General features: G+C 44.4%; 2 protein-coding genes across 2 annotated transcripts; both read left to right on the forward strand.

The window, feature by feature from the left end:
* Positions 1-1,249: 1,249 nt before the first annotated feature.
* Positions 1,250-7,970, forward strand: LOC103997789 (uncharacterized). Its single transcript, XM_065127495.1, has 2 exons — positions 1,250-2,464; positions 5,493-7,970. The coding sequence occupies exons 1-2, from the start codon at positions 1,265-1,267 to the stop codon at positions 7,782-7,784; spliced, it is 3,492 nt and encodes a 1,163-aa protein (XP_064983567.1). The 5' UTR covers positions 1,250-1,264; the 3' UTR covers positions 7,785-7,970.
* Positions 7,971-12,876: 4,906 nt separating this feature from the next.
* LOC103997669 (vascular-related unknown protein 4) lies at positions 12,877-13,818 on the forward strand. The gene is made up of 3 exons (XM_009418962.3): positions 12,877-13,284; positions 13,396-13,461; positions 13,553-13,818. Exons 1-3 carry the CDS (start codon positions 12,961-12,963, stop codon positions 13,700-13,702), a joined length of 540 nt encoding a protein of 179 aa, XP_009417237.1. The 5' UTR covers positions 12,877-12,960; the 3' UTR covers positions 13,703-13,818.
* Positions 13,819-14,964: the final 1,146 nt, after the last annotated feature.

The raw sequence follows: 14,964 nt of genomic DNA on the forward strand, positions 1-14,964 counted from the left end.
CGACTAGGGCGCCGTCGGGTGGCGACAAGCCGGGGTCGTTGAGTATCCGCCAATAGCGCTCTGAGGTCATTGCGAGGTGTTCGTCTCGAGGTTCTCCATGCGGGGGGTGTTCCCCCGAAGCTCCGATCGGATGTGACCTCTCAGCCGCAGGCTCGTTCGGGCCGATCGGGTAATCCCTCGACATCTCGGGCCCTCCTTCTAGCGCCAAAATGTTACGGGAACAACCTTGAGTCGTGGCCTCGGGGCCGACGTGGCTCGGTTCGGGTCCGGATGACGGGGGATATTCCCGGTGCGGCCCTCGAGTCCGCTCAGGTGGCCAATCACGGTGGTCCGATCGGGATGGGCTCGTCGCTTCCTCCGGGACGGAACTCCTCGCATGCTCGTCTAGTGGGGACCTTCGGCTTCGCACCTGCACAAAGGTCGGGTCGGGAAGCTCGACCCGACCCCTCCGACGATCAAGTTAGAAGATAGTGGTAGGGGGTTTGTTGTCTCCCTTTTTCCCTTTCTCCTATTGAACGCGAGGGTATTTATAGGGGAGGTTACCGTTGCCTGATCTGCTCTCTTGCAGGGGCCAGAATCGTACTCCTGGTAGCGTCTACCACCGGTTGGCGTGGCGTAAAGGATTGAGCTTGAGCAGGGCGTTAAATGCACTTCGGCCAACGTTCTGATCTGTTTGACCAGATGCTGCCGGATCGATCGAGGCATGAGACGTCATCTGGGGCGGCTGACGTCAGCCCGAGTCTTGTCGCCGTTATTATCCTCGTCACTAGTTTTACGCACACACTAAGAACCCAATCCTGCGAGGGCAATATTTTTGTCACACATTCAGCCTGCACCCGGCGAACTACCTGTCTCGTGATCGCCGAAAGCAACGGCTCCATAGGTGGAGCCTCTATGAGAATTGCTGCGGCACCTGAGTCACCTGTCTCGATCGAGCCCCCAACCAAGGGAATAAGCGCCTTTCCCGTTGGTTGCCAGCAATGTAAGGTGGGACAAACACTATCGACCAATGACAAGACGGACGTCCCTCACTGGTATGGTAGCTTGGGCGAGCCACGCAAGCAAGGAACATTTAGGAAAAGCAAATGTGGCACAAAAGCTTTGCTTGCGACAGTCATGTGTTAAAGTAAAAAAGATGGGAACCGTCTCGCTCACGAGATGCGGCAACTTAGCACGGTGAAAGACTGTCGAGCTCGATTGCTATATATAAGGAGTTCGCGTTGTGTCGGAGGGAGGAGAAGGCGTAAGAAAGAGAGGCGGGCAGATGAAGATCGTCCCCACGAAGATCAGGAAACTGTGGAGTGCGGATGAAATCCGCATCCTGGTCCTCCTCAGCCTCGGCTTCCAGATCGTCCTCATCTTCGTCTCCCTCTTCCGGAAGCGGTACCAGAACAGGCCGTTGAGCTTCATCCTCTGGACTTCCTACCTGGGCGCCGACTACGTCGCCGCCTTGGCGCTCGGCAACCTCCTCAACGACCAGACCGAGGCGAGCGAACAGAACATCAACGGCGACCTCACCGCCTTCTGGGCTCCCTTCCTCCTCCTCCACCTCGGCGGCCCCGACACTATCACCTCCTACTCCCTGGAGGACAACGAGCTGTGGCTGCGCCACCTGCTCGGGCTGGTTCTCGAGGTCTCCGTGGCCATCCTGGTGTTCCTCGAGTCGCTGCCGAACCCACACCTGTGGAAAGTCGCTATCGTGGTGTTCACCGCCGGAATACTCAAGTACGCAGAGCGGACGCTGGCGCTGCGGTCGGCCAGCATGGGCCAGCTGAGGCAATCGATGATCAACGACACGCCTAACATCCTCAAGTTCATGCGGGAGTATCATTCTCGTGTTACAAGTGGGCTGAACGTACATATCATGATAGATAAAGAACCAATGCCCCTCCCTCCGACATTTAAAATATCAGAGCCCCTCCCTCCCACAGAAGAACCCTTTAAAATATCCGAAGAGGCGACCATATTATCTGCATATCGCTTCTTAGACACCGTCAAGCGCCTCGCCATGGACCTCTGGCTTGGATTCCAGGATCGAAGAGACGGCCAAACATTTTTTCTGCATCTCGATGCCTGCCGGGCTTTCCAAGTGGTGGAGGTGGAGCTCTCTTTACGGCCAAACGAAAAAGCAGCTTGCCGGAAGCTGCTGGAAGTGCTGGATCCTTTACTCGAACCCGTAGAGGTGAAAGGGAGCAGGAGCACGTCGGTACTGTTCGATGCATGCAAGCTCGCAAATGACCTAAACGAGTCGAAGATGAGCAGGCCGTGGATCGTCATCAGTGCCGTGTGGGTGGAGATGTTGTGCTATGCGGCCAGCAACTGCAACTCGTATGCTCACGCCAAGCAGCTGAGCCAGGGCGGAGAACTCCTCACCCATGTCTGGTTACTCATGGCTCACATGGGAATTGCTGAACAATACAGGATCGAAGGAGGCGATGCCAGGGCAAAATTTGTAGTCGAGATCTAATCACAAGAACCAGAAATTTAGAATCGCTCCAATTAAATCCCTCGCAATCCAAGAATTTAGACCGCTCTCTCGTCCTTCCCTTCTCTTCTGATTTCATCGCATAAAAAACGGTGCCATGTACCCATGAAAAATTGCAGAGGTGATGTCATCTCTCACAAACCTCTTCTGTGATGATCCAGTTCAACACAATAGTACTTAATTATTATGTACTGGAATGTTTCTTGACGGTCATAAATCATTATAGCAAAATCATGATACATTTCGAATATATAAATATTATAAACAACACAATTCAATGTCCATGCAGGCTACTTTACGTGGTGCTATTTGATGTTTCATCTGACAAGCGGAGAAATTGAATTTAGAAATCTAATGCTAAATTATGGCAACCGTCATATATTAAAAAAAGGATTTTTTTCCTGCAAATTCCTCTTTTTTATTTTTTCTGATGCTTCTGTTTTTATTTTTCTTAGATAATACCTTTATTTTTATAATTTCATAAATATCCTTATCTTTCTTGCATCACCTCCGTCCCATCTCGAGACGATGACGTCCACCCTTCCCCTTTACCTCCACCCTCTCCACTCTTCTCTCTTCTCTCTTCCCCTTCCTTCCCTGCTGTCCATCACCTTCACCTGTCGCCTTTCTCCCCATCCCCTTCATTCCCCCTCCTCGTTCTCCTCCCCTCTTCTCTCATCGCTCACCTTTTCCTGTCATCTCCACCCACCCTTCCCTTCAAGCTCTTTTCTCTCCTCCTCTCTTCCCCTCCCCTCTCCACCCACCCTTTCCTATCATCTTTTTCCTCTCTCTCTCTCTCTCCCCTCCTCTCCATTCGTTCGTCTTTCCCCCTTTTCCTTCTTTTCCTCCTCAAAGGTGACAAAACCTCGCAATGGGAGTAGGGGTGATGGGTGGACGGTGCCGCCTCGTAGTGGAGGGGAGACAGTGATCAAGAAGGATCGGAGAAGGATCAAGGCGTTTATGAGATTACAAATAATATGGGGACCTATATAAGAGAAACGAAAATATGGGATACCATATAAGAAAAAAAAAGAAGCATTTTAGGAAAATCGGTCTTCAAAATATGTATGGGAGAGAAAATTGAGTTAAGCCTAATCTAAATAATTTTCATGATTTTGTATAATATGTTATTACTACATCATACTTACACGGTGAACAATTTTGATTTTTGGAAAGCTTTCTCTTATTTTATTTATGATATTTAATATGATATGTTTATTATTTTACTATATTTTAAGAGTTAAAATATAATTATTTGATGAGCGAAAGAGTTGTTATTTGTGATATTTAAAATCTCTATTTAATAAATAGGAGATCAATTTTATTAATATAAATTTTGATCGTTCAATTGGAATGTTGATTTGAAGTCAATCAAGATTTAGTATCAAAAGTATTGTTAAGACGACTAGGGAGTTGTTATTCATCCTTTATGACAACTAGGGAGCCTAGATGGAGTAGAGATCTGACGTCTAATAAAATATCAATTTTATAGGAAGATGATGTCTAATTGGCACCTAATCGAAGAGTAACCTTGACACACTATGAAAAAATTAGCACATGAGAGGATAGTGAAACTTGACAAAAGATATTTTAGTTTATCATCTCATCATTGCATATTCCTATGGTCTTGGTTTTGCAATTGGGTTATAAATTCGACTATATGACATAGAGAAATAAAGATTTTGGTGTAATAGATAACGATATAGATCAGCCAATATGGGAGATGATAATATAGATAAGATGATTTTATTATGTATTAATGTAGGATTGATGTAAGATACTTTTTCTTATCATTTGTGATCTAAGTTTTGACTAAATAATGGTATATATTAACAGTGTTTATATGATGATTTTTCTAAAAATACTTCCATTTAGGGGTTTCCTTAATAGCACCATCCTTTTTTATTTTTCTTAAATAATATATTCCTAAATTTAAACATATTGAATTTGTCTATCAACTTTCCCTGTTGCCTTTGCTACTTTCATCGTTGTCGCTACCACCCCCATCGTTTTTGTCGTCGTCACTTGCACCCCCATCACCTTTGTCATTATCGCTCGCACCCCCACTATTGCCTTCATCCCTTTGTCTCATCATTGGTGGAGAGAGGAGGGAGAGGAGGAGAAAAGAGAGAGAAAAAGGAAAGGATGAGAAAAGTAATATAATAAAGAAATATAAAAAAAATCATCCCAAGTTTATATTACATTTGATAAAAAAAAAGGGGTTCTACATCCCTCCTTGGATTTATATAGCTAAAACTTATGACAATATCTATCTAGCATTGCATACAACGGCTATATGATATAACAACAATAAAAATAAAAAGGTGATTAGTGTTCTGTCCTCGAGGAGGAAGATCATTAATCATACTTTATCAAAACTCTGATGTTATCCTCTTCTCACAAGTCTTGAATCCATCACCTTTCTCATGAATACCAAAGCTCTGTTCCTTAACAAGCCATCGATCTTAGCACGCATTCCCGATTCGTTTTGTCCCCACGAGGGAATAAAAAAAGAAAGAAAGTACGGTTTCTTCCGATACTAGTTTTAGAAGCACACTCAAGAACCGAATCCTGCGAGGCTAATATTTTTGTCACAGTCAACTTGCACTACCTGTCTGCGGATAACTGAAAGCAACGGCTCCACAGGTGGATCCCGCATGGGAATTGCTGCTGCGCCTGAATCATCTGTCTCGACCGAGACACCAGCCAAGGAAACAGCGCTTTTCCAGTCGGTTGGCAAAGCTGTGAATGGTGGGACACACACTATCGACCAATGACGAGACGGACGTCCCTGACTGGTCCGGTAGCTCCACAGCGCTTCTCTCGGGTGAGCCACTCAAGCAAGGAACAAGTAGGAAAAGCAAATTTGGCACAAAAGCGTTGCTTGCGACGGTCATGTGATAAAGTAAAAAGATGGGAGCCGTCTCGCTCGCGAGATGGCAGCTTAGCACGGTGAAAGACTGTCGAGCTCGATTGCTATATATGAGGAGTTCGCGTTGTGTCGGAGGGAGGAGAAGGCGTAAGAAAGAGAGGCGGGCAGATGAAGATCGTCCCCACGAAGATCAGGAAACTATGGAGTGTGGAAGAAATCCGCATCCTGGTCCTCCTCAGCCTCGGCTTGCAGATCGTCCTCATCTTCGTCTCCCTCTTCCGGAAGCGGTGCCAGAACAGGCTGTTGAGCTTCATCCTCTGGACTTCCTACCTGGGCGCCGACTACGTCGCCGCCTTGGCGCTCGGCAACCTCCTCAACGACCAGACCGAGGCGAGCGAACAGAACATCAACGGCGACCTCACCGCCTTCTGGGCTCCCTTCCTCCTCCTCCACCTCGGCGGCCCCGACACTATCACCTCCTACTCCCTGGAGGACAACGAGCTGTGGCTGCGCCACTTTCTGGGGCTGGTGCTCGAGGTCTCCGTGGCCATCCTGGTGTTCCTCGAGTCGCTGCCGAGCCCCCACTTGTGGAAAGTCGCCATCGTGGTGTTCACCGCCGGAATCCTCAAGTACGCGGAGCGGACGCTGGCGCTTTGGTCGGCCAGTATGGACCGGCTGAGGGAATCCATGATCAGCGACCCGGATCCCGGGCCTAACTACGTCAAGTTCATGCAGGAGTATCACTCTCGTGTTACTGCGGGGCTGAACGCAAACATCGAGACAGAGAAAGAGCCACGGCCCCCCCTTCCCAAAGATAAACCCGAAAAAAGAACCGACAAGGAGATCATATTCGGTGCCTATCGCTTCTTCCCGACCGTCAAGCGGCTCACTGTGGATCTCATGCTCAGTTTCCAGGATCGGATCGAGAGCCAAACCTTCTTTCTGACGCTCGAAGCCACCCGGGCTTTCTTCATGGTCGACGTGGAGCTCTCTTTACTGCACGACATCCTCCACACCAAAGCCGTCCGTGTCCATACCCTACGAGGTCGCCTGGTGCGAGCCTTGTCGCTCTCCTTGGTAGTCCTCGCCTTCGTGCTCTTCCACCGTAGCGGGAGGCATAATTTTAGCGAAGCCGACGTCATCATAACTTACATCCTTCTTCTTGTCGCTCTTGGGCTCGAGGCCATCGCCGCTGTCCTGCTCGTATTCTCGGACTGGACCATCGTCGCGCTGCAGGACAGCGGCAAGCTGGAGAGGCCCTTCATCGCTCGCCTGAAAAAAATCATCAGGTTTTTAAAATTGGATCTTGCAATCGTCAAATTTCGTGGTGGCACAAGGTGGTCGAATTCCATGAGGCAGTGCAACCTACTATGCATCTGCCTCGAAGATTACAAGCAAACCACGTTCACAAGAATACTGCATTTCCTCGGATTGAAAGAACTGTGGGATAGCAATCGGCCCGTGGAAAATACCATCGTAGGGGATGATCAGAAGACGCTCATCTTCGAGGAACTGAAGAAGAAAACATACGGCGCCGAGGGAGACTCCACCGAGTACAAGCGATTGCGAGCCTGCAAAGGCGAATGGGTGCTTCGGGAAAAGGGCTACACGGACTTCGACTGGAGCATGAATAAGGAATTCGACGAAAGCGTCCTGTTGTGGCACATCGCAACGTCTATTAGCTACCAGATGGGGGAGAACGGTGCCAACGCCGATAAGACAACCGATGATCCGCATAAGAAAGAGAATTTCCGTCACGTTAAGAATGATACAGTGGAAAGTAACAAAGATTTGGAAGCGAATCAATCTTCCGAAAAAGGCAAGGAAGCGAATTGTGATCATCGTAAGATAAGTAAGCAAATATCCGATTACTTGATGTATCTTTTGGTCTTTCAACCATCCCTGCTGCCTGCCGGGATTGGGAAGATCAGGTTCCAAGACACCTGTGCCGAGGCCAAAAGGTTTTTCACAGACAATGCCAGAGAAATTGAATCGGAGGACCAGTGCAGAGAAGCTTCATGGCTCAAGGTGACCAAAAAACTTGTCAACCCAAAAAAGAAGGATCTGCCTCGGTTGGAAAATGCAGCTTGCGAGAAGCTGCTGGAAGTCGCCAAGTCGGATCCTGAACTCAAACCCGTAGAGGTGAAAGGGGACAGGAGCAAGTCGGTGCTGTTCGATGCATGCAAGCTCGCAAAGGACTTAAACGAGTTGGAGACGAGCAGGAGGTGGATCGTCATCAGTGCCGTGTGGGTGGAGATGTTGTGCTATGCGGCCAGCAACTGCAACTCGTATTCTCACGCCAAGCAGCTGAGCCAGGGCGGAGAGCTCCTCACCCATGTCTGGTTACTCATGGCTCACATGGGAATTGGTGAACAATACCGGATCGAAGCAGGCCATGCCAGAGCAAAACTTATAGTCGACATCTAATTACAAGAACCTGAAATTTTCAATCCCTCGTAATCCAAGAACGTAGATCGCTCTCCCGTCCCGTCCTTCTCTTTTGGTTTCACAGCATGAAAGATGGTGTGACGTACTCATGAAAAATTGCAGAGGTGATGTCATCTCTCACAAACCTCTTCTGTGATGATCCAGTTCAGCACAAATAGTAAGCAATCATTACGTACTGGAATGTTTTTGAACGCTTATAACTCATTGGAGAAATACCACGTTACATTTTAAATTAAGAAATAATGATTGATGAGCCAAGAGTTGTTATTGGTGATATTTAAAGTCTCTAATTAAGAAACAGAATACTATTTGTTATCTTATTGATTCTGACTTATTAGCGGAACAATCTTTTGTAATAAAAAAGACAATTTGGGACCATCGTGTTTCTAGTGGTCCTCTTAACTCCGCCGGGAGTATCGAAGAAGTTTGACACCGTCACATCCTTTTAATTGAGTGGCTAAAAGAACAATTATTGGTTGTCCTTTTTTCCTTGCCGTTAAAGTAAAGTTTTTCTCTTTTTAATTTTCTAATTTCTAATTTTTTATTAGTTTGAATTGTCTTTTTTATTTCATTTTATTCTTTTAAATATTTTCCTTTTTATCTCTAAAATTTATTTTAATTTTAATTTTTTAATTTTCGTTTTTACCTTATTATTATTATTATTATTATTATTATATTTTTCCTTTTTAACGTATGACTCACTCAAATCTTATGACCTCAAGATGTGAATCCCGATTATTATTGCACGAAAAGAATTTTTTTTTAATTTTATCAAGAAAAATATTTATATACGATATAAGAATTAAAAAGAGCATTGGTGTGATTTGAGATATATTAGGTTTGATCTATAATTTAATAATAAGTTTAAGGCTTTGAGTTGAATTACTATCCAAAGTGATGCATACTACTTTTATTAGATTTGATTCATTGATCGTGATTTAAAAATTATCAATGTGAAATGCAAGTGTTGACCAAAGATACTAAGTGCGGAATGTGGTTGATCATTAATCTAAAATACAACCATCTCTAGTTTGATCATAAATTTATTTTTATTTAAATAAAAATATATATTAAAATATAAAATTTAATTATTTATTAAAGTAACTGACTCATTAATTGTTGATCTAAAATATTTAAAATTTAAAAATTATGATGGTTATAGAATCTTAAAAGAAGATTTATACCTTAATTTTGTTGATAGAAATAAGGAGATGAGACTTCACATCGAAGAAGAAGAAGATGACTAATGATGCTTTCGAAAACATTAGAGCACAGAATCTAATGTAATCCTCTTTTCACAAGTCATGAATCCACCAATTACTTTCATTTTAATAGCAAAGCTTTGGGCATAAACTAACTTTAGTGGCACACTCAAGAACCTAATGCTATGAGAGCAATATTTTTCTCACACCTTCAACGTGTACCCACTGGTCTACCTGTTTTCTGATCGAAGACTGTGACGCCTTTCTATTGATTATCGGAGCAACTTAGAGTAGGTACCCACAGAGACCACTGACAACTGATTGATGTCAGGACTGCGTACCTCACAGATGAATAGGCAAGCGTTGTTGCCGCTGAAAGCAGCGCTTGCGACGGTAGTGAGCTACAGAGATGGTTGGGAGGCGTATCGCTCACGTGTTGTGGCATTCACTTCAACACTGCGGCTGAGCACGGTGAGAGCGTCTCGAGCTTCATGACAATAAGAGTCGAGTTGTGGAGGAGGGAGGCGGAGTTTTAACAAGCCAGCCGATGGCGATGGAGTTCATCTCCAGGAAGATTAGGAAGCTATGGATTGCGGAACAAATCCGAATCCTGGTTCTCCTCAGCCTCGCCTTGCAGATCATTCTCATCTTCTTTTCCCTCTTTCGGTAGCGGAGCTCAAAAACATTGTTGAGGATTATCCTGTGGTTCTCCTACCTGGGCGTCTGACAACATCGCCACCTTGGCGCTGGGGAATCTCCTCAGCAAGCAGATCGAGGCTAGCGACCAGCACGTCAACTGCGGCCCCATTGCCCTCTGGGCCCCCTTCCTTCTTCTCCACTCGGCGGCCCCGACACCGTCACCTCCTACTCCCTCGAGGACAATGAGCTGTGGCTGCGCCACTTGATTGGGCTACTGTACGAAGTTACCATGCCCATCGTGCTGTTCCTCGAGTCGTTTCCGAGCCCCCACTTGTGGAAGATCGCCAACGTGGTGTTCACCGCCGGAATCCTCAAACACGCAGAGCGGACACTGGCGTTGTGGTCGGCCAGAATGGACCGGCTGAGGCAATCCATGATCACCGAACAGGATCCCGGGCCTGACTACTACAAGTTCATGAAAGCGTATCGTTCTAGTGTTACCGCTGGGCTGAAGGCAAGCTTCGAGCTGGTCCAAGTTGCAGACACGCCTACCCTACCCAACGAAGATGTCTTATATATGTCTGAAGTGTAGGCCATATCCGTGGCCTATCGCTTCTTCGATTCCTTCAAGAGCCTCATGGTAAACCTCATGCTGAGCTCGCAGGATCAGATCGAAAGCCAAACCTTCTTGCGGGGCAAGTGGAACCAGGCGTTCCAAGTGGTGGACTTCGAGCTCTCTTTCCTGCACGACATCCTCCACACCAAAGCTGCCCATGTCCATACCCTACTTGGTTGGTCGTATGCTGCGCGGCTTCTCGCTCTTACTCGCAATTTTCGCCCTCGTGCTCTTCCACTATACAGAGAAGCATGATTTCAACGAAGCTGACGTCACCATAACTAACGTCCTCCTCCTTGCCGCTCTTGGGCTCGAGACCATAGCCGTAGTTGTAACCGAAGGACAAGAAGCACACCGGTTGCAGAAGCATCTTGCATCTCCTCCGATTGAAAGTGTGGGATAGCCTGTATGGCGTGGAAAATACGGATGTGGATGATGATCTGAAGACACTTATATTCAAGGAACTGAAGGACAAGGCCCACAGCGCGGAGGGAAACGTCGCAAGTTACAAGCGATTGCGAGCCCGCCGAGGGGAATGTGTGCTTCAGAAAATGGGCTACACGAACCTCCACTGGAGCTTCGCGGAGAGAATCCTGTTGTGGCACATCGCCACGTCTATTTGCTGCCAGATGGAGGAGACCAGTGCGGCCGCCGCGAAGGCAGCCAATAAGCCTCCCATGAAAGTGAATTCCCGTCACGTTAAGAATGATATAGTGGAAGGTAAGAAAGATTTGGAAGCGAATCAATCCTGTTCCGAGAAAGGCAAGGAAGGGACAGGCAAGACAGAGTGTAAGATAAGCAAGAAAATATCCGATTACTTGATGTATCTTGTGGTGTCTCAACCATCCATGCTGCCCGCCGGGATCGGGAAGATCAAGTGCCAACACACCTGTGCCGAGGTCAAAAGGCTTTTGGCAAACAAGCACCAGCTTCATCCGAGGTCAGCGAGAAACTCGTCAAGTCAAAAAGATACAAGTTATAGAAATAAAGATAATAATAATTTAAGACATCAATTCAATCGAAAAAATGAAGTAATTTTTTCTTAATTTTGTTTCTTTAGATCTAAAAATCTTGGCCTGATACAAAAACTAACAGTGCATTTATATCGTCAAACGAGGAACTTATCGTGCACTAATCAAATTGGGCATGAGTAATGATTAACACGCAGCCAATAACGAAATATTTAAACTGCATGACAAAATTCTCTCGATCGATGATATATCGCACTTTCACCTAATATTAAGAAAATATTAAATTTAGTTTGTGGGCATCGACACAGAAAGGCATGACACTCTCATGTTTCCACGCCTTCCAGAAGGAACTAAGGCCGGCCTCTTCTTTGATTCCTCACCTCAAAATTCATTTGAGGTTGAAACCTCCTGTTGTCGAGGGGATTTACTGTGGGTCTCTTTCTTCTGCACAGAGAAAGGCATGATCTAGTTTTCAACAGATCAGATATGAACACCCCAAGTGATGTTGTTGCCGGAAACTATGTGATTCCTTTTTAGCAGGGAAAATAATTTTGCCTTTGATGAAATGAGCAATTCTACAAGCAGATTCCGGGAACTTCTTCTTCTTCAACACTGAATGGAATTGTCACAGGTTTTGGAATCCCAAATCCTTTACAGGACTATCCTACTCTTCAGCGCATATAAACCTCTGCTTTCTTTTAAGCAACTTGTCTGTCAGAAGATTTCAAAGCATTCTTAGATAAAGCACTAGTGGTGGTTGTGATGGTGTCACAAATTTTAAATCATAGTTGACACTGCAATGCTGGCATATACACAAACAAATCAAAACATTGATTAGTCGAATGTGATTATTTTACTAGTTTCAGTTAGATAATGATGATTGGTATATTACTCATTTACAACACTAAAAGGCTACTATCAGTACATAATGAAATGGATACCTGTGTGTCAAGTCAGCACATCAATGAAGTTGCTTCTTTTTGTGTACATAATGCTCCTATCCAAAGGAACTGACTTCAGATTACTTTGACAAAAATTGGTTGGAATAGGAGCAGGGAGAGGCAGGAGAAGCATCAACACAACATATGGTGGTTGTAGAGTCCATTCAATACATGAATTATGTCAAACAGGTAGGTTTATGAGGATTTGTAGTAACTTGACAGGGATCTTATCTAATAACTGCGCCTGGTGTGACCAGAGCCACCTCCAGGATATGATCTACCTTTTTAAATGAAGTAGGATGATGATGTTTCATTAATGCAAACAAAACTATTTCTGAATAGCATGGATATTAACTCAAGATATCCATAGGATAATGGAGCCAATGTTTGTCTTAGAGAAAATAAAAATATGACGTTCATTAATTTGACAGTGAAATCAGCACGTACGAAACTTATTCGTCTCTGTGAAGATAGAGTTCTCGATGTTTTATGATACAACAGTGGCAGTAGAAACAAGGTAAAGAGAAGAAATGAGTGGGTTAGGTATGAGGGTTGTAATGTCAAAGCATCCCTTTGATTCTCTTCTTGCACGTCACAATCCAGCATTTTGTTTGCAGGTGATTGATTCGAACTCTCTCCATCCTCTCTGCCCCACGCCAATATAATACTCACATCCCTTTCTTTCTCTCTTTTATTTCTCATTTGCTCATTCTTTCCTGTGTTCTATATACAAACCTCATAGGCCTCTTGCCTGATGTACATGCCCACCATCTCCGTTTCCTTGAGATGGAGGAATCAATTAACCCGTCTGCGAATAGCGCTTTCCGTCCCAAGGATGGTTCAGCTTCTTCTGAAGAGAGCGGTTGGACCATGTACTTCGAGGACTTCATGGCTTCGGAGGAGAGGAAAGCAGCTGGTGGCTTCTCCTTCGGTGTTGTCAGCGGGTCTTCTATGATCTCCGATGCTGCTTCTTGTGTTGCTTGGAAGCCATCGTCAGCGAGCCTCCAGGTGTCGGAGAACTACAGGAAGCTGAGCTTAAAGAAGAGGAAGGGGCTACTGCATGATGATTCTTTGGAAGACACTGCTAGCTCACCTGTCAATAGCCCCAAGGTTACAACAACAACAACTTCTTTCCGTCTTTTACTGTATTCCCTGTCTTGCAGGGATTCTTTGGTTTCAGTAACTTTCAGTCATTCCTGTGAAATGTGTTGCGTAGAACAGGTTGCTGATTTGAGTTACTTGATTGGTGACCCAAACAAGAATGATGATTGCAGGGACACAGCTCAGGTACTAGAAAACAATCGCTTTGGTCTGTTGAATTTAATTGAAGTATTTTGTCCCAGCTAAAACCTGGTTCTTCTGCCTCTGCATGTTGCAGGAAGATGATGTCGGCAATAGGAATGGCCTAGAGCTGAACCAAACTCTAAATGGATTTGATTTTGTTGAGAAGACGGATGAGTGTAGAGAGCTGAAGAAAAGAGGGCTTTGTTTAGTTCCTTTGTCCATGCTAGTAGACTATCTAGGATAGACTTTTAATCAGTGAGCAACATGGAAATACTCCAAGGAGAGGACTCCCTGTTCCTATCTTTGTGCAAATGTATAGATTGTATATGCGATTTACTTAAAAGTTGGGTTTGAGGCTTATATGCAATTTCTATCGTGCAGTTTTGTGATGATTAATGTTGCTTAGGAATCACTATGTATATCACATAATTTCACCCTTACTACCTTGTTCTCTTCTTCTTAATCCAATTGAAATATGTAGCTTGTTTAGACTTCATATTTCAATTGATAGACACTATCACTTTTCCCATATCAAATCTAAACCTGAGAATAAATGAGTCCGTTTGAACAAATCAAGTTGGAACAGTGTTGTTACACCAGATGAAATCTAGTCATATATAACTAAGATGACAGGTATAAGCAGTTACAAAGATTATAGCTAAAGCTGACACTCCTCAAAACCTCTCTGACCAGAAATCAATCACCACATCATCTCAGATGATGATTACTACTGTAATCTCTTCAAATCTATTTCTCTGAATTCTTAATCCAGATATTCCAGAGTTCAACTATAGAAGATGCATTGAATGTTTCTTGCCTACACAAATATAATAGTACATAATTCGGTATAAGTCTCGTTCAAAGGACCATAGAAAATGTCGATACTAATTTATCCAATTCGAGTTTGATTCCAATGATATGTGAGAATCCAGTGAAACTGACAAAGTCAGAATATAATAGAACTGAAATCTTTCCTGTCCACAACTAATCTCACTGTTTAAAAGATACGTTGCATCATAAATAAATCTTTGCATCTTGCCATCCCTGCATATATAAAAAGAACATCCCAAGGTTTTCGGATTGTAAAGACACCAGAGTTAGATGTATCGATATAATATCTTCTTTACTAGACAAATTCAATTTAGTATAATCCAAGAATAATTATTTGTTTGGTGCATGATAAGATTCGATGGTGTTATGGTCATGAAAACTAGGTCTGCAGAAATGTAGCAGATTGTAGACAGGACTCACCTCCTAAGTTTCAACTTGAACTACCAATAAACAACTCCAAAGCATCAAGAAGTAGTCTTCCCACTATCTTTTGTTTGTTTGTTTGGGTCTTCCTACTATCTTATTTGATTATAATTGCAGAATAACTATTTGCTTCTGTTTACTGGATGAGGGGAATATGCAAGGCAGTGACTTATGACCAGAAGAGAAATGAATTAAGAATAAACTTGAAACACTACAAACATTATATGTTCAACTAAGTCTGCACACACACAG

The sequence above is a fragment of the Musa acuminata genome, chromosome BXJ2-9, assembly GCF_036884655.1.
Source record: "Musa acuminata AAA Group cultivar baxijiao chromosome BXJ2-9, Cavendish_Baxijiao_AAA, whole genome shotgun sequence".
Lineage (NCBI taxonomy): Eukaryota > Viridiplantae > Streptophyta > Magnoliopsida > Zingiberales > Musaceae > Musa > Musa acuminata.